Below are 26924 nucleotides of genomic sequence, written 5' to 3'. Positions count from 1 at the left end.
TATTCATTCACTTTCTCTTCTCTGCCTTGGACTCTTCCATTGATTACCTTTTATATACATGCTTTTCCAAGGGCACAATCTTTATCAGTTGAAAATAATTTTACAAACCCCTGTATACTTATACCTGTATCTGCTGATTACATGTATCTATACTTGCGTTATCATATATCTATCTACCCATCTATTCATTAATCCATCTTATTTTTTGGTACATTTCAAAGTATGTAGTATGTACCTTGTTTTGAAGTAACATGTTGCAGTTGTGATGCTTTCTGAGAATTTTTTTGGTGTGATTTCATTATCTCTTTCTGTTCTTTTATTCTTCCCCTCCCTTTTATCTATCTATCTATCTATCTATCCATCCATCCAACCAAACCAGGAATTGAACCTAGGAGCGCTTAACCACTGAGCCACATCTCCAGCCCTTTTTATATTTATTTGGAAACAAGGTCTCACTAAGTTGCTTAAGGTCTCGCTAAATTGCAGAGACTGGCTTTGAACTTGAGATCCTCCTGTGTTAGCCTCTGGAGTTGCTGGGATTACAGGTGTGTGCCACTGTGCCCAGCTCTCTTTCTGTGGTCTTGGGGATGGAACCCAAGGCCTTATACACAATAAACATGCATTCTTGCACTGAGGTATATACCTCAAGCCCCGTCTCTTGTGGCTTTTAATTTTTAAGAGTTTGCTTTTTTTCTTTCAATACCTTTATTTCTATTTATTTTAACTGTGCTGAGGATCAAACCCAGTGCTTCATACATGCTAGGCAAGCACTCTACCACTGAGCCACAACCCCATCCCTTGTCTTTTAATTTTGCATAGGGTTTGGCCTTGATATTTTTTCTGTTGCTCACTTGAAGGCAAATTTATTTTCCCCAAATTAAGCTGTGTAACTCAAAAGCTGTTGTATCTCAGAGTTCTTTTGGTCTGTTTTCGCATAGTATTAAAAAAAAATCTTTTGTCAACCTGCTTTCTAAGATAACCTCTATTATCCTTGTAATGTTTTTATCCAAAACCTCTTTGATTGGTTTCTAACCTGCTCAATTTTGATTGCTCTAAATAAGTTCTTGTCCTGAAAGGAACTCTTCACTGTTCAGTTTCAGGACTTTATAAGGTCTTCTTCTGAGTTCCTTATACTAATCAGTTATTGGATTAAGAGAAGATCTTTGTCTCAGCTGTTCTCAAACTGACCTTCTGGACCTTTCAGTGAACATCTATTGCCTCTCTTGGGATTCTTCTATTCTCATATTCATCAAATGCCCTTTGCTTGTTTTCTCCTATATAGACAGCTGGTAACACTCAGAACTTGTCCTTGGTGATTGTCTCCATCCCCTTTTGTGGGAACATCTTTTTTTCCTCCTGGTATTGAGGATTGAACCAAGGGCCTTACACATGTAGAGGTGTATCCACAGTCCTAATTAATTAATTAATTAATTTAGAGAAATGGTCTAATTTGCATTGACTGGCCTCAAACTTGCAAACATCTCCTGCCTTGGCCTCCCAAATTACTGAAGAGTGTTTGGGATTATAGGTATGGGCCACCACATCTAGCTTGAGGGGAAATCTTGACACCTAGGAAATAGGTGTCTATGTTGTCCAGGCTGACCTCCAACTCCTAGGGATCTTCCTGCCTCAACTCATAAGTAGCTGGGGCTACAGATAGGCACATGCCACCATGCACAGCTTCTATTTGCTTTTTTAATGGCAATTAGAGAATATCCAAAACTCTGAAGCCACTGCCACCTTCCAGATGTTCTTAAGTTTTAATGAAGGCCAATTTGTCAATCCTCTTAAAAAAATAATTACTGCTTTTTTGGGTCTCCCTTAAGACCTTCTTGCTGATACCAAGATTACGAAAATATTTTCTCACAGAACTTTACTTTTCATATCTAGGTCTATAATCAATTGCAGATAAATTTCTTTGTATAGTGTAACATGGGAATCAGCATTTTATTTATTTATTTATTTTTGTGATGCTGGGGATTGAACTCAGGGCCCTGTGTGTGGGAGACAAGCATTCTACCAATTGAGCTAAATCCCTAGCCCAACATTTACTTTTTCATATGGATATTCAATTAATCTAGCACCATTTATTAACAAGATCATCCTTTCATCACTGAAATACAATGATGCCTTTGCTGTTAAGTCAGGTCATTATATATGTATAGTTTTGTTTTGGGGCTTTCTGTTCTCTATTTAATTGATCTATTTGTTTATACTTATATAACAACAGCAGACTTAACTGTGATTTTATGATATGATAGACTAGGGATACAGCCTCTAAATGTATTATTTCAAGAATGTCTTACCTATTATTATTCTAAGATTTTGCATTTCTGATAAATTTCAGAATTAGTTGATCATTTTCCACCCCAAAATTTGATAAATTTCTGTTGTTTTAAATTAAAAAAAAAAAAAAAAAAAAAGCTGGGCACAGTGGCGCACGCCTGTAATCCCAGTGGTTTGGGAGGCTGAGACAGGAGAATTGCGAGTTCAAAGCCAGCCTTAGCAACTTCAAGGAACTAAGCAATTCAGTGAGACCCTGTCTTTAAATAAACTACAAAATAGGGCTGGGGATGTGGCTCAGTGGTTGAGTGCCCCTGAGTTCAATCCCTGGTACAAAAAATATATAAATAAATAAATAAATTCGATTTTACTGCAATAGTGTTGAATCTAGACCAGTATTGGACGAACTGACATCTTGATGTTAATATTAAGTCTTCAAAGTTAGGAATATAGTATATTTCTTCCTTTACTCATCCTCACATTCCCACCAGTACTGTTAATGGAACCCATGTCTCCATGTATGCTACACAAGGGCTGGACCACTGAACTAAATCCCCAGATCCCAGGTTTTCTTTAATCTAGTTTAATAGGCTTTTGTGGAGATTATGCATAAACTTTTTTTAAAAAATATTTATTTTTTAGTTCTTGGCGGACATAACATCTTTGTTTGTATGTGGTGCAGAGGATCGAACCCGGGCCGCACGCATGCCAGGCGAGCACTCTACCGCTTGAGCCACATCCCCAGCCCCTATGCATAAACTTCACAAAGATTATTCCTATATACGATTTTTTAGATGCTATTGTAAAAAATATTTAATTTCCTCTATTCCTAATAAATACAATTAATTTTTTAATATATTGGCCAAATTCCCTATTAATCTTAATTTGCCACAGTCTTTCGGGTTTTCTGTATATAGACATGTCCAGTGAAAGTAAATTTATTCTATTTTTAATATTTTTTTTATTTGTGGAACTGACTAGAATCCCAAGGAATGCTGAACAGAAGTGATAATACTGATCATCTTGGTCTTATTTCTGAGTTCTGAGAAGAATATTTCATTATTAAGCATTTTAGTTGCAGATTTGTTTATTGTTGTTTGCAGTGCTGGGGATTGAACAAGACCTCAAGCATACTAGGCAAGCACTCTACCACAAAATTCACAGCCTCTAGTTGTAGATTTTTCATTCTTATCTGATTTTTGAATTTATCATCTGGCTATTTCTGGCTTTATAAAACAAATTGGGGCCAGACATAGTGGTGTGTGCCTATAATCCCAGATATTCTGATGGGGCTGAGGTAGTAGGATCACAAGTTTAAGGCAACTTAGGGAGACCCTGTCTCAAAATAAAAAGGGCTGGGGATGTAATTCAGTGGTAGAGTGCCCCTGTGTTCAATGCCCAGCACCACAGGGAGGGGGGAAAAAGAAAAGAATGTTATTTTCTTATCAAATACAACTGTTTCACAAGAAAAGCCTTGAAAGTATAAGCCCAAGTATATGTAAGATTTTAATATGATAAAACTGGCATCAGATGGGGCTGGGGATATGGCTCACATGGTAGAGTGCTTGCCTCACATGCATAAGGCCCTGAGTTCAATCCCCAGCACCACCAACCAACCAACCAACTAACCAACAAAAAACTGGCATCAGAGAGGGGGGAAAAAAAAAAAGAGAGAGAGAGAATTACTTCCAGGCACAGTGGCACATGCCTGTAATCCCAGCAGCTTGAGAGGCTGAGAAAGGAGGATCCCAAGTTCAAAGCTGGCCTCAGCAATTTAGCGAGGCCCAGTCTCAAAATAAAAAATAAAAAAGGGATAAGGATGTAGCCTGGGTTCAATTCCTGATTTAAAAAAAAAAAAAAAAAAAAAGAATTACTAAATTCATAGTGATGAGGACACTAGCTGACCGTATCAAAAAAAAAATTAAATCTATTTCAAATTTCATGCATGTGTATATATATATATATATATATATATATATATATATATAGAGAGAGAGAGAGAGAGAGAGAGAGAGAGTGTCATCTTTCACAGGAAGAACAAACTACCCCCAATACAGAAAAATTAACTTGATATATTTTTATTTTAATATTTCTTATATTTGAATCAACAAAAAATAGGAATATATTCTTTATGCTTATAGTTCTCATACAACAAAAGCTAAACATTTACAAATTAAATTTTTAACAAAAATATAAAACAAAAATGCAAATTAGTCATCTTAATTTATTTAATATAAGAAATAATGCTGTTTTGCTCAGATAGAAAAATGTTTTGTTCAAAAGAAATAAATCAAATATTTGGTTTAACAGTAAAAAGCTGTAGTTTCAGATTCCATTCTGTTCTTAAACAATGTTTTTACTTTAATGACAATGCTTGTTCACACAGGTATCTTATTCAAAATGGCATTAATAATTTCAAGTCTTTCCTTTCTTTTTCATAGTAACCAGGAATATTAAACTCCTTGTAAACATGACAATTCTTAAATATCAATTTTAAAAACATGAGAATTGACAGACTGACAATTGAAAACTATACTTAGTAAAATCTGCGATAATAACTACTGAATCCAATTAGTTGTAGATATGAATAGGAACATTCTTGACTATTTGCTATTATACTTATTGCTAATGAACTGTTGTAAGTTACTCTGTATAGGAGACTCACAACTTAAGGGTACTAACTTATGGTACAGCTCTTTTCTGAGTAATGCTAAGACACTGTCATGTCAAAATCCAAATCAGGTATGTTACGTATACAATAGCTGTACACCATCATTCTTCTCATCTTCATAGAATCTATGTTTTCCAGCTTCATTAGTTTTATTTTTTTTCAAATCAGATTTTAATTTTGAATACTTAACATTATTATTGATGTGCATTTCACTTTCTTCATGTTTACTAAGAATATGTGATAAATGCTGCCAATCTTTGCATCCATTCTCATTTTTCAATTGATTTTTTCCTTCTCCAAAGAGTTTGCAATACAGGCAAAACACAGAATCTTTTGAGGTTGAATAAAGTAGCCAGGATCTAGTTGCTTTTTCACCACTTGGAAGAATTCGTGTATAATAAGTTTCTGAAAACTTTCTCCCTGTATTGTCTTTTGGAAAGTTAAAATTTCTTACTTGAGGTGGATCATTTTCAACAAGAGTATCCCGTTGTTTAATATTCAGAATTCGGGGCCATGTACCTGGATCTGCAGAAAGCACAACTGATATAATGGAATCTTCTGAAGTTTTGTTTTCCAGTTGCTCTTGAAATTTATCAGCTACGGCTGACATGGAAGAAAGTAAATTCACATTCTGTTTGTTCAGTAATGTATCTGGGGTACATTCTGCTGAAACCTGTAGTTCCAAACTCTTTTCCTTTTTTTCTGGTATTCCTTCTATTTTTTCCAAAAGTGTATTTGATGATCCATATAATTTTCTTTCATTTTCTTCTCTGATGGCATTCCTTTTTCTGTTTTCTAATGCTGATGCTTTTGATTTTGCTTCTGTCATCTGAGAATAAATAAGAGATTACAACTTCATTTTAAAAACTTTTTTTAAAACTATTTTTTAGTTGTTGATGTGCCTTTATTTTACTTATCTGTATGTGGTATTGACAATCAAACTCAGTGCCTCACGCATGCTAGGCAAGCACACTACCACTGAGCCACAACGCCAGCCCCCCCATTTTAAATTCTTTTTTTTTTTTCTTTTTTTAGTTGTAGCTGGACACAATATCTTTATTTATTTTTATGTGGTGCTGAGGATCAAACCCAGTGTCTAACACATGCAAGTCGGGCACTCTACACTGAGCTACAGCCTCAGCCCTTAAATTCTTATTTTTTTAAAATATTTATTTTTTAGTTTTCGGCGGACACAACATCTTTGTTTGTATGTGGTGCTGAGGATCGAACCCGGGCCGCACGCATGCCAGGCGAGCCCGCTACCGCTTGAGCCACATCCCCAGCCCCTTGCCCTTAAATTCTTAACATTTCAAAAATTAATGTATATAGGAATGCCCAATAAGCACATGAAATGATACTCATCATTAGCAATCAAAGAAATGCAAATCAAAACAATAAAGCATACCACTTCCCATTTATAAGGATGACTACAATAAACAGACAATTATAAATGTTGATAAGGATGTAGAGAACTAGATAGGGGAGGTGATCCATACTTATAATCCCAGATACTATGGAGGCTGAGACAGGAGGATCACAAGTTGGAGGCCAGCCTGGGAAATTTAGCAAGACCTTAACTTAAAAAAAAAAAAAAAAAAAAAAGGCTGGGGATATAGCTCAGTAGCAGAGCACTTGTATAACCTGTGGAAGGCCTGGTACTCAATCCTCAGTACTGGGGAAAATATCCAACTAGAACCTCCCTAAGGTGCTGGTGGGAATATAAAATGATGTATCTGCTGTTGCAGTTTGTCAGGCATGGTGGTGCAAGCCTGTAATCCCAGCGGCTGGGGAAGCTGAGGCAGGAGGATGCCAAGTTCAAAGCCAGCCTTAGCAACTTAGCAAGGCCCTCCGCAACTGGTTATGTGCCCCTGGGTTCAATCCCTGGTACCAAACATACAAAAAAAGTATGCCAGTTTCTCTGATGTTTAAACAGTCATTACATGACCAAGTAATTCTATTCCAAGCTATTCCACCCAAGGTAAATACAAAAACATAAGCCCACACAAAAACACATAAATGTTCACAGCAATTGTATTCCTAAGAGAAAAAAATTGAAATAATTCTAATGTCTGTCACAAATAATGGGTAGGAAAATACAGTGTTAGCCATTCAATGGACAGTATGGCAATAAAAACAAATGAAGTACTAATAGGTATTACAACACAGATGAACCCTGAAAACAGTAGCATACATGAAAGAAGTCTGTTAGAAAATACCTCATTTTAAGTCCACTGATGTCAAATTTCAAGAACAGGCAAATTTATAGACAGAAGGTAAATTTTAGTTGTCTAGGATTTGTGTGTTGGGGGGGAGAGAATGGCAATTGATTTTTGTGTAGGAGGTTACTGGGGACTGAATTCAGGGGCACTCAACCACTGATCCACATTCCCAGCCCTATTTTGCTTTTTATTTTAGAGACAGGGTCTCACTGAGTTGCTTAGTTCCTCACCAAGGCTGAGTCTGGCTTGAACTTGCAATCCTCCGTCTCAGGCCTCCCTTACTGCTGGGATTACAGGCATGTGCCACCACGCCCAGCTTGCAATTGACTTTTAAGAGATGGGGTTTAGTGGTAAGAATGTTTTAAAATTATCTATGGTGGGGGCTGGGGTTGTGGCTCAGTGGTAGAGGGCTCTCCTAGCGTGTGCAGGGCCCTGGGTTCAATCCTCAGCACCACATAAAAAATAAATAAATAAAAACAAAGATATTGTGTACAACTAAAAAAAATAATTAAAAAATATTAAATAAAATAAAATTATCTCTGGCAAATTGTAGGGTATGTTAATTATATCCCAATAAAATTTGTATAAAATTCATGTAAAGGTCAATAAAATTAAAATTCATTAATTCATTGTGGTACTGGGGATTGATCCTAGGGTGCGCTACCTATATCCCCAACAATTTTCATATATATATATATATATATATATATATATATATATATATATATATATTTTTTTTTTTTTTTCATATATAGCTATATCCCCAACAATTTTCATTTTCAGTTTGAGACAGTGTTACTAAGTGGCCCGGTCTGGCCTCAATCTTAGGATTCTCCTGCCTCAGCCACCTGAGTTGCTGAGATTACAGGTGTGTGCCACCACATCCCACAAAACAGCAATTACTTGGAGCAGTGAAACTGCCATAAAGAATTCCTTCAAGGGGCTGGGGATGTGGCTCCAGCGGTAGCACGCTTGCCTGGCATGCATGTGGCCCGGGTTCGATCCTCAGCACCACATACCAACTAAGATGTTGTGTCCACTGAGAACTGAAAAATATTAAAAAAATTCTCTCTCTCTCTCTTAAAAAAAAAAGAATTCCTTCAATACCATACATGCACACATGTATGACATGAGAGAACTCTCAATTTTAGAAATACTTTTATTTTGAAACACGGTCTCCCTATGTTGTCCAGGCTAGTCTGGAACTTCTTAGACTCTTAAAAGCACATATATTACTATTTTTTCTTTAAAAATTTTTAATTTTAATTTGTTATTTAACAGAATGCATTACAATTCATATTATACATATAGAGCACAACTTTTTATGTCTCTGGTTGTACACAAAGTAGAGTCACATTCTTCATGTCTTCATACATGTACTTAGGGTACTGATGACCATCGTATTCCACCGTCTTTCCTACCCCTATGTCTCCTCCCTAGCCCTCCCTCCCCTTTTCCCCTCTGCCCTATCTAGAGTTATTTAATCTTCCCACCCACCCACCCCCGTAGCATATTATGAATTAGCATCCATAAATCAGAGAAATCATTCAGCATTTTTTTAGATTTTTCATTATAGATGGACACAATACCTTTATTTTATTTATTTATTTTTTAATGTGGTACTGAGAATCAAACCCAGTGCCTCACACGTGCTAGGCAAGTGCTCTACCACTGAGCCACAACCCAAGCCCACATACTTTTTTTAAAATATATTTTTAGTTGTGGACAAAAATGAATAAAGATACTATGTGTTTATGTGGTGCTGGGGACAGAACCCAGTGCCTCACACATGCGAGGCAGGTGCTCCACCACTGAGCCCCAGCCCCCCAGATTATTTTTTCATATATATATATATATATATGTATATATATATATATATATACACACACACACACACACACACACACACACACTCTTTAATAATTTTTTTTTTAGTTGTAGTTGGACATAATACCTTTATTTTATTAATTTATATGTGGTGCTGAGGATCGAACCCAAGGCCTCACACATGTTAGGCAAGCACTTTACCGCTGAGCCACAACCCCAGCCCCTTGATGTTATATTAAACACTATAAATTCAAAGCAGAATGTTATACATTGATACTTTTTCACCAAAATGTCAAGTCTATCAGACAAATTTAATTTTGATTTTTATTTTATTGCCATCAACTGACATCTATAATAAAAACACACTATTTTTTTTTTTAATATTTATTTTTTAGTTTTCGGCGGACACAACATCTTTGTTTGTATGTGGTGCTGAGGATCGAACCCAGGCCGCACGCATGCCAGGTGAGCGCGCTACCGCTTGAGCCACATCCCCAGCCCCAAAAAACACACTATTTTGGTGTCAATTAAATAATAATAGAAATATAATAAAATGCAAAAATGGTTCAAAATAACAAAGATGTATGAGATGTGAATGGTATCCTCTTAGCTATATATAACACAAACTGAACACCATTTAATTCTGAAAGCAACATGGCAGCACAGAAGTAAAAAGAAAAAGGCAGATAAATGATAGATTTGTACTTCAGAAAGACTACTCTGATTTTGTTATGAATTTCCAACAGTAAGTATGTAAGAATAGAAGTACAGGTCAGTCAAGAAGCCATGGTGATAAGTCTGGCGAGAAATGATGGTAACTATGTCAGGATTATAGCATTAGAAATAGGATTGAGTGAAACATGTTTAGGAATAGAATCTGAATTAGTAAGTGATTAAATGGCCATGGGGATCAAGGAAGAAGGAAAAGTAAAGAATGAACATCTGATTGGATCATGGGGTCAGTTAGTGATATGGGAAAGAAGGAAATCAGGTTTAAGATAGTCTAAGATATATGTAGAATATTCAGAGAAAGAGTATAAAAGGATACATTTGCCTAAACTCAAGAGAGAAAAACAAACTGGAAATATGTATTTGGAAATCATCAAAATATGTTAAACAAAACCATGGGACTGGAAGGGCTACTGAATGAGACAAAAGCCCAAGTTTGGGTCTTTTCTCTTTCCTTCCTGCATTTCTTGGTAAAGAATTGAGATTTTACAGTTCTCAATGGACAGGGTTATGGCTCAGTGGTAGAGTGCCTGCCTGGCATGAGTGAGGCACTGGGTTTGATCCTCAGCACCACAAATAAACAAACAAACAAATAAATAAAGCTATTATGTTCATCTACAACTAAAAAAAAAAAAAAATTACTTAAAAGAGGAAAAATTTATTTTGGTTCATAGTTTCAAAGATCTTACTTAGTCCATCGTTGGCTTACTCCACTGTTCTGGGTGAAGCAGAATACCATGGCAGGTATTCCAATACCGGGGTGTTGAGCTGTTCAGCTCAAGGCAGCTGGGAAGCAGAGGGGTGGGGTGTATGTGTGGAGTGGCAGGGGCCAGGGTCAGATAAAGTGTCCAGGGCCATGCCCCCAGTGAACCTACTTCCTCCAGCCATGCCCTACCTACCTACAATTACCACCATTCAAATTATTAATCTATCAAATGGATTATTCCACTGATGATGTTTCAATCAATGTCTAAAATCCCTGCTTCTGAACCTTGCTGCACTAGGGACCACATTTTCAACATAGGAGCTTTTGAGGGGATATTCCAAACCCAAACAATAACAAGAGACCAACTGGGCAACAGTGAGACCCCCCAACTCAAAAAACAAAAATCTATTAGGTTTGCTACTCATGAGATTATTAAACTGAAAATTTATGACCTTTGGGGATAAGATGTGTATAATTATATATTCCTATTGAAAGCAATAGTACACATTAAAAGCAAGTGCTAAGGAACTCAGTGAGACCCTGTCTCTAAATAAAATACAAAACAGGGCTGGGGATGTGGCTCAGTGGTCAAGTGCCCTTGAATTCAATCTCTGGTACCAAAAATCAATCAATCAATCAACCAACTAACCAACCAACCAACCAACTAGTTAAACCAAGTTAACTAAAACAAATAACAGTCCTCTATCCCTCTACTCATTTCCCCTTTCTGCAAAGTTAGGGTTAACCAAAAATACAGCTTTTAAACTGTGGGTTTTTTTTTTTCTTTTGGTGTATGTGTGTGTGTGTGTGTGTGTGTTGCTGGGGATCAAACCTAGGACCATACTCACGCTAGGCAAGCGCTCTATTCCTAAATTACAGCCACGGTCCCTTACTATTTCCACATCTTTTAGTAACTTATTTGTATCTCTAATTACTGATTTTTCCTCCCAGCTTAGAAAGACCAAAATTTAGTTTTCCTTCCTCTCACCAGACTCACCATATACAGTACCCACCTACCCACATATCCTTTGGTTACAAGTTTTTGGGGGCAGTATCCTTTATTTTAAGGGACTATTTCACATTCACTACAGAATGTTTGTTTAGCATCAGCCATGGCTTCTATCCGCTAGATGCTAGCAGCATCCCTCAAGATATGACTGTAAAAAAAAATGTCCCAACATTGCCAAATGCCCTCAAGGGGGTCAAAATCAACCCCTGATTGAGAACCAGTGGCTTAGATGTGGAGATTCAGTCTTTACATTTTATGACTATGTATGTGATTCAACAAAAAGTCACTATTTCTGAGGCTAGCTTTGAATTTGTAATCCTCCTGCCTTAGCCTCTGGAGCCACTGGGATTACAGGCATGCACCACTGTGCCCAACAAGATTTCAGTTTTAAGATCTTCATATCACAGTGCACAAAGATGTTTTCAGATGTCTTTGTCAAGTTGTAGTTAACAGATACAACAAAAAATATTACTACTTAGTTCTTTTTTCCTTTGTTGGGCTTTGTAGAAGGACTACTATTAATTACTTCAAAATATTTACCTACTGTGTGGGAGAAAAGCATGTTTTTGAAACTTCTGTAGTATAGCAGAATATGATGCCTGTTTGCAAAGTGACTGTGAATTACTTTGCATTACTCAAAAATGAAATATTGTATTTCAGACTTTCTTCTAGGGGATTAGAATGGTAGGTAATGAAGTTACTCAAGAAAGTCTGAGACAGGTACAATGGCCCACACCTGTAATTCTAGCACCTCAGAAGACTAAGGCAGAAGGATCTCAAATTTGAAGGCAGTCTGGTTAACTCAGTGAGATTTGTCACAAAATAAAATGAAAAGGTTTGGAAATGTAAACAGCATTTGCTTAGCACATGTGTGAAGCCCTGAGTTCAATCTCCAGTACAGAAAAAGAAAAAAATTAAAAATGTGGATATAAGGCTGCTGTCTATTTGAACTATGTATCTGCCAATTTTTACACCTTCTGATATTACTTTTTTAATATTTATTTTTTAGCTTCAGATGAACATAATACACGATACCTTTATTTTTCATTTATGTGGTGCTGAGGATTGAACCCAGTGCCTCATACATGCTAGGTGAGCACTCTACCACTGAGCCACAACCCTAGCCCCTAATATTACTTTTTTAAAAAATATTTTTTAGTTTTAGTTGGACACAATACCTTTACTTTTTACTTACTTATTTTTATGTGGTGCTGAGGATCGAACCCAGCACCTTGCACGTGCTAGGTGAGTACTCTACCACTGAGCCACAACCCTAGCCCCAGATATTACTTTTGTCATGCACTATTTTTTTAAAGTATTTTTTAGTTTTTTTAGGTGGACACAATGTCTTTATTTTATTTTTATGTGGTGCTGAGGATCGAACCCAATGCCTCACACACGCCAGGCAAGCATACTACCACTTGAGCCACATCCCCAACTCCTTCATGCACTATTTTTAAAAGATAACATTTAAAAATTTTTTCATCTATTATCAAATTGTTCACTATGCTCTTCTATAGGCCACCTCCATAAGCATTGATGAATATTAGGAACAGTATACATAAAGATAGCATAAGTCTTCCCTGAAAAACAAATTAAGCAATTGTGTACCATGAATCAAAATGCATTCTGCTGTCATGTATACCTAATTAGAATAAGTAAATAAATAATAAAAGAAAGAGTTGCTATTAACCATCCTCTTATTTTATTTTAATAATAAAATACATTTATCCTGGGGGGAAGAAAAACTTAAAAGTGAACTATCGGTATTTATTGTTTGTTCTATTTAATAAACCTAGCACTTGAGGGTTAATTCCTCCTAAAGCTAACTATGTAAATCCTATCAGTGAAATGGGATTAAAAATATTAGTTATGTTTGATTCACTTCAACTTAATTTTTGTATATGGAATAAAATGGAATCGAATTTATTTCCATGCCTCACACATGTGAGATCCTGGGTTCGATCCTCAGCACCACATAAAAATAAATAAGTGAAATAAAGGTATTGTGTCCACCTACAACTAAAAACAAATTTATTTCCATACAAGTGAAAATAATCCTTCAGCATTTTTTTTTGGTACTGGGGATTGAACCTAGAGGTTCAAGATATTAAAAAGCTTCAGTAATCAAGGCATTATAGTATAGTATTGGCATATAAACAAACAGATCGGTGAGCCACATCCACAGGCCCCCAACTTTTTTTTTTTTTTTGCAGTGGGGGAGGGTACAGGGGCTTTAACACAGGGGCACTGGATCCCAGCCCTATTTTGTATTTTATTTAGGAACAGGGTTCTCACTAAGTGGCTTATAACCGTGCATTTTGCTGAGACTAGCTTTGAACTCATGATTCTCCTGCCTTAGCCTCCTGAGCCACTGGGATTAGAGGTGTTGGCATGGCATGGCACCCAGCCAGCACCATTTGTTTAAAAAAAAAAAAAAATCCTTGCTTTTCTCATCAAGATAATTTGGTACCTTCTAAAATCAACTGACTGGTGCTGGGGATAAAGCTTAGTGTAAAGCACTTGCCTAAGCATGCACAAGGCCTGGGTTCAATCTCTAATATTGCAAAAATTAAAAAATCAACTGACTATATATGTGGTTCTATTTCTAGACTGTCTTCTATTCCATTGATCTGTTTATATGTTAATACCATACCATAATGCCTTGATCACTGAAACCTTTTAATATCTTTAAATCATGTAATTTATTAATTCCTTAACCCATACCTCACACCATATACAAAATTAATTTAAGATATATCACAGACTTAAAAATGAAAACTTACAACTAAAAAGCTAGGGCTGGAATGGTAGAGAATCTGCCTTGGGTTCAATCTCCAGCACTACAAAAAAGAAAGCAGCCAGAAGAAAATGTAGGAAAATATCTTTGTAATATTGGTAGGCAAAGATGCCTTTAATGGGATACAAACATTAATCAGAAAAGCAAGTAGTAAATTGAACTTTATAAAAAGTAAAACCTTGTGCTTTTCAAAAGCAACATTAAGAAATGAAAGACAAGTCAGACTGAAAGAAGATCTTCTGAATACATTTATTTAACAAATAACATGTATCCAGAATATTTAAAGAATTCCAACAACTTAGCAATTAAAAGGCAACCCAATTTGATCTGGACATGGTAGTACGTACATATAGTCCCAGCTACTGGGAAAGCTGAGGCAGGACGAGTTCCAGGACAGCCCGGACAACATAAAAAGCTATGGTCTCAAAAAAAAAAAAAAAAAAAGAGAGAGAGACAGACAACTCAAAAATTGTCTGAAGATTTTAAGAGACCGCTACATGTCTGTAATCCCAGTTACTCTGGAGGCTGAGGCAACTTTAAGACCAGCGTGAACAATTAAGCAGGATTGTCTCCAAATAAAAATATAAAACTGTGCGTGGTGGTACATGCCTGCAATCCCAGAAACTCAGGAGGCTGAGGCAGAATGCTCACAAACTGGAGGCTAGCCTCAGCAACTTAGAGAAACTCTGTCTCAAAATAAAAAAAAATTAAAAAGGGCTGGGGATTTCAGTGGTAAGGCATCCCTTGGGTTCAATCTCCAGTACCAAAAAAATTAAATAAATGAGGGTGATAATCAAAAAAATAAAGACTGGGGATGTGGCTCAGTGGTAGCGCCCCTGGATCAGTTTGTAGTGCGCGCGTGCACACACACACACACACATACCACACAAGAGTTGGATAAAATTATCTTTTGATGAAAAGGGAGTATTGGGTTCTTAGGGAAATGTAAACTAAAACCACAATTAAATCATCATTTTGCCACTAAAGTGGCTTAAATCAAAACAGACAATGCCAAATTTTGATTAAACTGTAGAGTTACTGGATTAAACTGTTAGTGGGAGTACAAAGTGAAGAGAAGAACAATTACTTTTGAAGAAAAAAACATTTAAAACAAGCTTACCTACAATAATGGATAGATTTTAATATTGTAAGACTGAGAATGCAGCTCAGTGTAGAGCACTTGCCTAGCATTTGTGAGTTCAAAACCCAGCATCATGCAATAAATAAATAAAAGATTTCAATACATAGCTGAAATGGTCAGCTCAATAACAGAATGACAAAATGGAACTAGAGGAGATCCTAAGATAAATTTGATTAATATAAGCTAATAGGGTTAAGCCATTACATACTTAATCATTAAAAAGAATTACCTCTTTATATTCATTAACACAACTTTGGGAACAAAATCGCTTCTGTTGATCTCCAATCAGGATATTGTTTCCAGCATTTTTATTGGGCATATACTCTCCACACTGTTCACAGCAGTTCATTATTAGACCATTGGCCAATCTGTACTTATTAAAGCAATGGTTGCTGCATAGCTTGTGTGTTACATTATTAACACTGACTTCATGGCGAATCTAAAAGAAAAAACAAAATTAACTAAAATATATGAACCAGGTTAGTAAAAAAAAAAAAAAAAAAAGAAAGGCAGTGAAACTAGTTTCTGTAAAAGAAACAAAGAACCTCTAGTAATATCTCAGGGAAAGAAACATTCAGAAAAAAAGATTAAAAAGCATTTCACTGTTCTTTCACTTTTTCTGTTTGTAAAATCAATATTCATAGAGAAAAAGCGATTCCCGAAGGCATTTAAGAATGACAAAACTGGGGCTGGGGTTGTGACTCAGCGGAGAGTGCTCTCACCCAGCATGTGCGAGGCGCTGGGTTCAATCCTCAGCACCATATAAAAATAAAGGCACTGTGTCCAACTACAATAAAAAAAAAAAAAAAAAGACAAAATTGGATTAGGATTTTTTTTTTTTTTTTTTTTTTTTTGGTGGTGGTGGTGGGGTTACCAGGGATTGAACCCAGGGGTGCTTAATCACTGAGCCACATCCCAGCTTTTTTTGTGTGTGTGTGTGGTGTTAGGGATTGAACCCAGGGCCTGTGCACATGAGGTAAGCACTCTACCAACAAGCTATATCCCCAGCCCTCCATTTTTTTTTTTTTTTGGAGACAGTATCTCACTAAGTTGCTGAGACTGGCTTTGAACTTGATCCTCCCTGCCTTAGTCTCCTGAGTTGCTGGGATTACAGGCATTCTTAATGTTATTAAGTTCACTTCTCTAGAACATTCATAGGAGGGGATATGGGAATAAACATTATCCATGGTCAGGATGGTGTGCCAGTGTATCTATAAGTAAGATAGTTCTCAATGTGGTAATAAATAAAATCATACCCTGATTTGCTCAGCTATTAGATCACCTGAACCAAATATAGTTAACAAAAACAGTATAAAATGAGGACTTCCCGAATGCATGTTTCTTCCTTTTCAGCAACTTGAAAGATGCTGAATCACTTAATTAGTGTTAAAGGAACAGAATGCATTCTGTTTCACATGTTCTTGTATTAGGATCTATTGCTTCCCTCATGCTCTGAAACTACACTTTTCTTTAATGTTATTACTATGAACAGAAATCTACCACAAATTGTTAAATTATTACAATGAGTTCCATAAAAACAAATGTGTACTTTCCATACTACACATTAGTTAATAAGATAGTTCTAGTATATCCTTATTCCATCTTTTAACTTCGTGATATATATACAGGATATCTACATTAGACAGCAGAGCTTACAAGAGCACTTAAAAGTTACAATTATCCCTGTTAACCTAAATTAACAATTTAGGTATAAAATCCAGACCTCTGTTAATTTACTACAGATTGTACATCTTGACTTATTAAAAAATCCTTTTCTAAGATTCTGGTTGTCTTCATAGGGAGACAAAGATGTACAACAAAATTCTTGGAAGGATTTGCTTGATTCTACTGGAGTAACAATAGTAGCCTTCTTTGTAGGTGCATCTCTGAAACACAAAGGATAGACAATTTAAGACCTTTATTATTTTTTTTGTACTGTGGATCAAACCCAGGCCTCACACATGCTAAGCAAGCACTCTACCACTAAGCTACAGCCCAGCCCCAAGAACACTGTATTTTAACAAAAAGTAAAATATATGATTAACTTTTGGATATAGTAAAATCTAATCTTGGCTTCATTACCATGAGTTCCTAAATAACACAGAAAGAGAAGGTTCAAAGGTAAAAACACCTTTTGTAGCATAAGAACTTCACCAGTTGTTCAGCTTTGTGGAAACATTCAAACATGCTGGTAATACCTTGGCAGAAATAAGGTGTAAGGGAAAGAGAATATACTTCCATACCTATATTTCACTTTCTTGTTAAGCAGAAGCATAATATAAGAATTCACAGCTCTAACATACTCCAGGTTCATAAACTTTTTCAGCCTTCCAATTGCATGCAGAACATTTATTTTTATTGCTCATATTCAACCATATGGAGAAATGATACTGCTTACTTTTTACATGTAACATTTCGTGTCTTTCGAGCACGTTTATGAGAGAAGGAAGAAAGGCAGGTGGTAGAACAGAAGAGGTGAGCAGATCCTTTTCGTTGATAAGCTGTCTGTCCCTTCTGTAAAGGTTTTTTGCAGTTTGCACAAGTGATTTTAGCTGGTTTAGTAAGTTTTTGTTGGGCTGGAGGCTGGAAATTCTGATTAGGAAGTAAGGCCACTGGATATAAAGAATCCACCCCTGGCTGTTTCTGGTTACGGGGAAATGATGCTGACTGGGAGATCCAAGAATCTTAAAAATGAAAAACACAAGAAAAAGTTATGGAATAAATAAAATTCACATCAGACAAATATTTGAAATTTTCATTTAAGAATTTAAGAGGCAGCATACAAGCATGTGTTGAGGGTTGACAGCCTCAATGAACAATCTAGGATAACTATTCACTTCATATTCCAAGGGAATGATATTTAATTGTGCCAACAATTAATCATGAATACTAGAATTGTGTAATGCTATAGCCATCAGTTATAAATCAGACTTCCCAGGTTCAAACTAAGTTGTGGGCTGGGCACATAGCTCAGTATTAGAGCACTTGCCCAACATATTTGAGGCCTGAGATTCCACTCCAGTATGGCAAAACACAAAAATAAAAGTGTATCTCCTTAATTTACAAGATTATGCAAATACATTAAGCTCATGTTTGTTCTTTTTAGCAATGGAGATTAAACCTAAGGGCAATAGATCACTGAGCCACATCCTCAGGTCTGTTTTTTTTTTTTTTTTTTTGAGACAGGGTCTAGCTAAATTGCCAAGGAACAACTTGAACTTGTAATCCTCCTGCCTCAATCCTGAGTTTATGGGAGTACAAGAGCATAATATCAGGCATGGCTGGCCTTTTTTTTTTTTCAAAGTGGTGCTGGGGATTGAATCCAGGATCTTATGCACTCTGGGTGAACACTCTACCACTGAGCTATAACCTCAGCCCCCCATATTGTGGTTTCTCTGATATAAACTGCAATTACACTTAATTCATTGAACTATTATAAGGAATAAATGAGATAATGCATATAATAGTAAAGTGTTGTGTGGCACACTCAAAAAATGCCATTTTTATATACATTTATAGAAAATGGCAAAGGATATGCAAATGCAGAGATAGCTATAGTGAAGCATGACTGACTACCCAGAAACCCTTAAGAAATATGATAAGGCTATAAGTTTATCCATTTTCCTAGCCAACATTATGAAAAATTTAAAGCATACAGAAAAGTTGAAAACTTTTATAACTAACACCCATATACTCACCAAGTGGATTCAACACTACTTTATTGTTTTTGCTTTATCATTTTTCCACCTATTCATTGCTCTAAAAATTAAGCCATCATTTTTGCATATTTCAAGAAAACTGAAGACATTGGTCTACTTTCCTTCAAAACACTTTAGATATAATACTTTAATGCAAATCTTTCTAAAATTATTTCCTAGCTTTCATAGGCATTAATATAGGTTGTAGGTTACTCAGGAAAGATAGCTTTCCTAATCTTACATATATTGTATGTCACTGTTATTATTATTAATAATATATTACTATTAGCTTCAAAATGGTATAGGATTACATAGAGGTGAAATGCTTCAATATGTATATGAAGTCACTTAACAATCTTTTATTTTTTTCTCTTGTGGTGTTGGGGATCAAATCCAAGGCCTGAGCATGCTAGGCAAATACTCTATCACTGAACTACATCCCCAGCCTAGGAATCTTGTTTAACAGAGATTATAATTTGGTAGATATGAAAAGGGACCAGAGATTCTGCATTTCTAATGAAAATTAGATGAAGCTTCAAAAAACAGGACCCTATGGTATAAAATTATTTTTTCATATCTATCTGTTTATATCCATCCATTCATCCATCTTCCTAGGGGTGCTTTACCAGTAAACTACATCCTCAGTTCTTTTTGTGAAATTTTTATTTTGAGACAGTCTTACTGAACTTGCAATTCTTCTGCCTCACTGCTCACCAGCCTTTTGTGCAGGTTACAGTGGTGCACGCCTGTAATTCCAGTGGCTCAGGAGGCTGAGGCAGGAGGATTATGAATTCAAAGACAACCTTAGCAATTTAGCAAGGCCCCAAGCAACTTAGTGAGACCCTGTCTCAAAACAAAAAATGTAAAAACAGCAGGGGATGTGGCTCAGTGGTTAAGCACTTGGGTTGAATTCCTGGTACCAAAAAGAAGCTTTTTGTTATTACAAAGAGGGGGCCATCGGTTCCCTCCAACTGTTCCAAGGGCCTCTTAACAACATTACTAGCACTAACAACCATACCTATATTCTTTCCTCAATTGCTACCTACTGTTTCTTATTTTGTCTTATTTTCATTTACAGATAAAACTAAACCAGAACAAGCAAGAAAAGAAAATGTGGTAATAATTCACAATGGAATTATTACTCAGCATTAAAGAATGAAATGATGGCATTTTCCGGTAAATGGATGGAACTGGAGACTATCATGCTAACTGAAATAAGCCATTCCCAAAAAACCAAAGGCCAAATGTTTTCTCTGATTTGTGGATGCTAATCCAAAACAAGGGAGGCTGGGGAAGGGAATAACAGAAATCCATTGGATTAGACAAAAGGAAATGAAGGAAAGGGAGAGGAGAAGGAAATAGGAAAGATAGTAGAATTAATCAGTCATAACTTTCCTGGCCTTGTATTTGAATACACAACCAGGGTAACTCCACATCATGTACAACCACAAGAGTGGGATCCTAAATAGAATAAGTTATACTCTATGTATGTATAATCTGCCAAAATACATTCTACTGTCATGTATAACTAAACAGAACAAATAAAAAAATTGCAAGTTTGATTTACAAAATAATTTTTTATGAAAGGTATTCTGATGCTAATGTATCGGGGTTACCAGCACCCCAAGAGAGCAGATTCCTGCTTGGAGGTGTGAAAATAATAAACAAAGAACAAAAGAGGCAGAAAATAGTTTTCAAAGTAGAGGCCTGGCAAGTTTCCTAGCCCTGGCAGGGATTACAGCTGAACAAGGAAAAAGGCCCCAAATCTTTATTTAAGGGGAAATACATCAAAAGGTTTTAGTATGGCAGGCTTCTTGAGGAAAAAGATGAGGAAAACAGGATAAGTATGAGAAAAACAAGTTGTTTGGGGCTAGGGAGGTTCCGCCCACCTTCCAAGGCTGCTTTTTAACCTAGGGCTTTGAACTAAGGTAAGGTGTCAGCTTTGATTTGAGCAATCTGCAACTGGTGGATTCACACCAGGAGTTCTCAGAAAAGCACAAGACAACCACTCCCCATCCCCCCTACCTCGCCTCATGATTGCTCAAACAAACCCATAATTCATACACAGCCTCTAACAATAATGTTTTATTATAGGACCTGTTACTTGTTTAATCATATAATATTGATGTTTAAGAGATTTCATGTTTTAAAATGTTTCATTGTTTTAAAAACCCTAAGATATTTCACTAAAATCTAAGAATCTTAAATGCAGAAGCTAATTATTTTTTATAGCATTGTATAAACTTGCACAACTATTATCTAGATAAATATACAGAATATTTCTAATATTCCAAAAGCTTTTCTTTTAGCTCTTGACTATCAGTTACTCCCTTCACATTTAATAGGTCAAAGATTAACTTCTCTCTTTTTGTGTGTGTGTGGTGCTGAACACTGAACCCTGGGCTTCACACATACTACTAGACAAATGCTCTACCATTAAGCTATATCTCCAGACCTTAAACCCTCCCCCCCAAGGGCCTAAGTTACCCAGACTGGCCTGGAACTTGCACTTCTCCTGCCTCAGGCTCCTAAGTACCCAGGATTACATGCCCACAACACCAAAGATTAGTTTTGTCTTATTTTAAATTTCACATACACAAAATCACATAGTTTGTACTTTTATGTTTAGTTTCCTTAGCTCTATATTTTATCAGTTAAGGCTCACCCCCACTGCATGCAGCAAGATATTCTTTCCCTTTTCTTTTTGCAACACAGAGATCAAACACAAAGCTTCATGAGTGCTAGGCAAATGCTTTTGCACTGAGTTACATCTTTATCCCCAAGATCATTCTTCTAATTACTGTTGACTATTCCTTGCATGACCAATATTACTGTATTATTATTCATTCTTGCTATTGATGAACATTTGAATTTTTTCCCCATTTCTTACTATGATATTTGTATTTTTTTTCCAACTTACTCATTTATTAATTTTAGGTACTCAGGATTGAACCCAGGGGCCCTTTAACATGGAGCTACATTACCAGTCCTTGTTATTAGTTATTTTGAGACAGGATCTCACTAAGTTGTTGAGGCTGGCCTCAAACTTGGGGCTGGGGCTATAGCCTGGTGGTAGAGCATTTGCTTTGCATGTGAGAAGCACTGGTCCTTAGCAATACATATAAATAAATGAATAAAAAAATTCATTATGACAAAGACAACAATTTAAAAAAACAAAACAAACTTGTGACCTTCCCACCTCAACTTCCTGAATAATTGGGATTTATAGGCATGTGCCACTGTGGCAGGCTGTATATGTCTTTTTTTTTTTTTTTTAATATGCAGTTTTTAAAAGGGCGGGGGTTATGGCTCAGCAGTAGAGTGCTCGTCTAGCACATGCAAGGCACTGGGTTCGAGCCTTAGCACCACATAAAAATAAATAAACAAATACAGGTTTAAAATATATATATTTAAATATTTATATATATTTTTAGTTGTAGTTGGACAATACCTTTATTTTCTTTCTTTATTTTTTCATATGGTGCCGAGGATTGAACCCAGTGCATCACACTAGGCGAGTATTCTACCACTGAGCCACAACCCCAGCCCCTAAATATATATATTTTTAAACTTTATTTTTCATGTGGTGCTAACCCAGTGCCTCACCCATGCTAGGCAAGCACCCAACCACTGAGCTACAGCCCCAGCCCCTGTACATGTCTTTTTATAGTTTACTCTAACTGGAATTTGTAAAGGTGCTTGAATTTCTTTTTTTGTGGGGGTGGGGAGGTAAGTACTGGGGATTGAACAAGGAGCACTTGACCTCTGAGCCACATCCCCAGCCCTATTTTTTTTTTAATTTTCTTAGTTGTCAATGGACTTTATTTCATGCACGGGTAAGGTACGTGAATTTTTAAGTTAACGTTTTTTTCATTTTAGAAAATTACCAGGGGCATGCGTGCGGCCCGAGTTACATCCTCAGCACCACATACAAAGATGTTGTGTCTGCCAAAAACTAAAAAATAAATATTAAAGATTCTCTCTCTCTTAAAAAAAAAAGAAAATTACCAAATTGTATTTTTTTGGCTCCATCTATCCTCTTCTTTTTGGAACACTAATTACTTATTCTTTTACTCAATTGTGATAGTCCTCTTACATTCTTTTCTGTGTTTTCTACAGCTTTGGGTCTCAATAACCTTCAATGATACATCTTACAGTTCATTTGTACTCTCTTTAGCTGTGTCCAATCTATAGTTTCTTAAAATTTGTGTTTGTTAGCCCTATTATCTTTTTTGGAGGGTGGGGTGTGAGGTGTTGGAGACTGAAGCCAGGGCTCTGTGCATGATAGCAAGTGCTCTACCACTCAAATATACCCCCAGCCCAACCCTATTATCCTGAAACCCTGCATGCTTACTTCTATTGTCTGCTCTTTTCCCCCTCTTGATATGGCCTAACCTCCTCATATTTCTGGTTACTTCACTAAATTGCTGAGGCTGGCTTTGAACTAGCAATCCTCCTGTCTCAGGTTCCCAAGTTGCTGGGATTACAGGCATGTGTCATGACACCCAGCTCTGGTTATTTTTTAATTATTTTTGTTAATATTGTGGTGCCAGGTTTTAAACCCAGGACCTTGCAGGTACTATTTATTTTTATATGAAAAACTGCAAAACAAACAAAAAAATGCCTAAGGCTCTGAATATTGTCATCATTCTAATTCAAAAGCTGGAAAGGAGTTTCTTTTTTCTTTTTAAAATTTTTTTTTTTTTTTTTTTTTTTTAGCTGTAGATGGACACAATACCTTTATTTTTCTTTATTTATTTTTATGTGGTGCTGAGGATCGAACCCAGTGCCTCATGCATACAAGGCAAGCACTCCACAACTGAGCTACAACCCCAGCCCCCCCTTTTTAAAAAAAAATATATATTTATTTTAGTTGTAAATGGACCTTTATTTTATTTATATGTGGTACTGAGACTGGAACCCAGGGCCTCACTAGGCATGTGCACATGCTAGGCAAGTGTTCTACCACTGAGCCACAACCCCAGCCCTGGAAAGAAGTTTCTACAAGCACCTCTCTTTGGGAGTCTCCAGTGAAGTCTATCAAAAAACTACTTAACTCCTCAAGAGCCTTTTCTGGTAATGAACACATATTCATGAAGGATAAATGGAGTACTAAGTATTAGAATTATTTCTCTGAGGTTTCTTCTCTTAGGTCTTAGAACTCCAACATTTTTCACTGTATTTGTTAGCTCTATGATGGTCTTCAACAGATATTTTATATACTTTTTCTTTTTCTCCTATTTATTCTTAGTAAGAGGCATAGGAATTACCTAGTTATCAGAAATGCGACTCCCTAGAATCAGTATCATGTACAAAATATTTATAATGTAATAAAAACATAATAATGATGGCAAGAGCAATTAAAAAAAATTTGTTTTTTAAATGGTGGTACTGGGGACTGAACCCATTGGTACTCTACCAATAAACTATTATATTCTTAGTCCTTTTTTTCCCAATTTGAGACAGGGCCTTGCTAAATTGCACCTGCTGACTCTGAACTTGCAATTCTCCTGCCTCAGCCTCTTGAGTAGCTAAGATTACATAAGTTTACCACCATGCCATGCCTCGCTTCTACTCTTAATTTATACTGTGGATTTTGATACCAGCCTTTCATAATTAGGGATATGTTAAGAAAAACAATATACACTAAGCAAAATTGTTATTGTTACTTTAAACGAGTCAGCATTTAGGGCTGGGGATATAGCTTAGCTGGTAGAGTGCTTGCCTCCCATGCATAAGGCCCTGGGTTCAATCCCCAGCACCCCAAAAGAGTCAGCATTTATATGTTTATAATGCAATTCTGAAATCATTGAAAGTCACCAAATAGATAATCTGGTTTTATATCACAGCCCATAGACCCCAAATAATCTCATATTCACCTCCAAAAGACTTCTGAATTAGCCTAACTTGACAGTCCAGTGACACAGGACAAATGACAAAATCTTTTACTTGAAACATGTCTTTTTGCCAGGTGCAGTGGTTCACACCTGTAATCCCAGAAGCTTGGAAAGCTGAGACAGAAGGATCGAAATTTCAAGGCCAGCCTCAGCAACTTAGTGAGGCCCTAAGCAAAATAAAGGACTGAGGATGTAGCACAATGGCAAATTTCCCCTTGTGTTAACCCCCGCCCCCCATATCCCTAATAAACCTTTTCTTTCAACCAATCCTTAAGAAACATAAATGAGGGCTGGGGTTGTGGCTCAATATTTGCCTAGTACATGCAAGGCCCTGGGTTCGATCCTCAGCATCACATAAAAATGAATAAATAAAATAAAGGTATTGTGTCCAACTAAAACTAAAAAAAATATTAAAACAAAAGAAAAGAAAAACATAAATGAGACTCCTGACATCTTAAATCACAATTTAGGACTAATTCTTTGTGTTAGCATTTCCAACTCTTAGAAAATTTACTGGAATTAAAAGAAGACATAATCACAAGTGTATCTTCCTTCTCATTACTGCATATTCATATTAATAATGCACTCTGGTTCATGCACAGCATCTGGAAACGATTGGATAGGTATGCTGTTACATCATCTCATATTCAGTTGTCTAAAACTGAATGTATCATTTCACTCCATCCCCCATTAGCCTCACTAAATCACATTTCTTTTCTTGGTTCCTTACTCCACTCCCTACTTGCCTTCTCTTTTTTCAGTACTAGGGTTGAACCCAGTTCGAGGATCTACCACTAAGCTATACCCCAGGCCTTTTTATTTTATTTTTAGACAGGGTCTCCCTAAATTGCCATGGCTGGCTTCAAACTTACGATCCTCCTGCCTTGGCTTCCAAAGTAGATAGGATTACAGGCCTACATTACCATGCCTGCCTTAAATCACATCGTTTTTTAGCAAATTTTCTATTAGTTATACTGACATTGCCTTAGAAGTGACTTAATCTCAAAGAAAGCTTCAAATATTAACCATTACCTTCACCTGATAAACTTATGAACATTTTCTTTAGAATTATGAACATTTTCTTTAGAATTCTAAATTAAATCTTTTTTTTTTTTAAGCACCAGGGATTGAACCCAGGGGTGCTTATCACTGAGCCACATCCCCAGCACTTTTTTTTTCTTTTTTAGACAGAGTCTCCCTAAGTTGCTTAGAACCTTGCTAAATTGCTATGGCTGGCTTGGAATTTGGGTTACTTCTGCCTCAGCCTCCCAAACTGCTGGGATTACAGCCACCATGCCTGCAGCTCTAGAATAAATCTTATTATTTCAAGGATACTGTTCTCTTAAGTTTTGTCTTCAAAAAGTAGATCTTTACAGAACTCAGGAATGATGTAAGTTCAGTCCATACTTCATAGACAATAGAAATTGTCATATATCATAAACGACTACAGTTCAAGTGTAGTTATGGAAACTTTCTGCTTCACTTATTTATGGGTATCAAATGAATCATTTAGTGCTTTTACATTTTAAAAATCAATAATATTTCATGTAATGAGAAAATATTAGAAATACAAAATATAGGTATGAATTAGTAAGATAAAGGGATGACAAGAACAAAATATAAATTTGGGGTCATAGCGCAGTGGTAGAGTGCTTGCCTAATGTGTTCGAGGTCCTGGGTTCAATCCCCAACATTAAAAAAAAAAAAAAAAAAATTGACATTTTGTCTGCAAAATGTACTTCTAGAAACTTTTCAAGAAAAGAAATATGCCACTGGTTCCGGTGCTTAGGAGGCTGAGGCAAGAGGATTGAAAGTTCAAGGCTAGCTTCATAAACTTAGTGAGGCTCTAAGCAATTTAGTGAGACCCTATCTCAAAAATAGAAAGGGCTGGAGATATTGCTCAGTGGTTAAGTGCCCCTGGGTTCAATCACAAGTACCAAAAAT

General features: G+C 36.3%; 1 protein-coding gene across 16 annotated transcripts in view; it reads right to left on the bottom strand.

Moving 5' to 3' along the window:
• Positions 1 to 4345: 4345 nt before the first annotated feature.
• Positions 4346 to 26924, bottom strand: part of Zmym5 (zinc finger MYM-type containing 5) — a 37500-nt gene continuing 14921 nt past the window's right edge. For all 16 annotated transcript variants that reach the window (XM_027941529.2, XM_071611353.1, XM_071611354.1 and 13 more), the window contains 4 exons: positions 17784 to 18069; positions 17109 to 17271; positions 15615 to 15824; positions 4346 to 5783 (listed from right to left, as the gene is read on the bottom strand). In XM_027941529.2, coding sequence (XP_027797330.1) covers positions 5031 to 5783; positions 15615 to 15824; positions 17109 to 17271; positions 17784 to 18069 — 1412 coding nt within the window. In that variant the 3' untranslated portion in view covers positions 4346 to 5030. The remainder of the gene's footprint in view (positions 5784 to 15614; positions 15825 to 17108; positions 17272 to 17783; positions 18070 to 26924) is intronic.

This window comes from Marmota flaviventris, chromosome 4 (genome assembly GCF_047511675.1).
Source record: "Marmota flaviventris isolate mMarFla1 chromosome 4, mMarFla1.hap1, whole genome shotgun sequence".
Taxonomy (NCBI): domain Eukaryota; kingdom Metazoa; phylum Chordata; class Mammalia; order Rodentia; family Sciuridae; genus Marmota; species Marmota flaviventris.
This window is presented reverse-complemented; position numbering and strand designations above follow the sequence as displayed.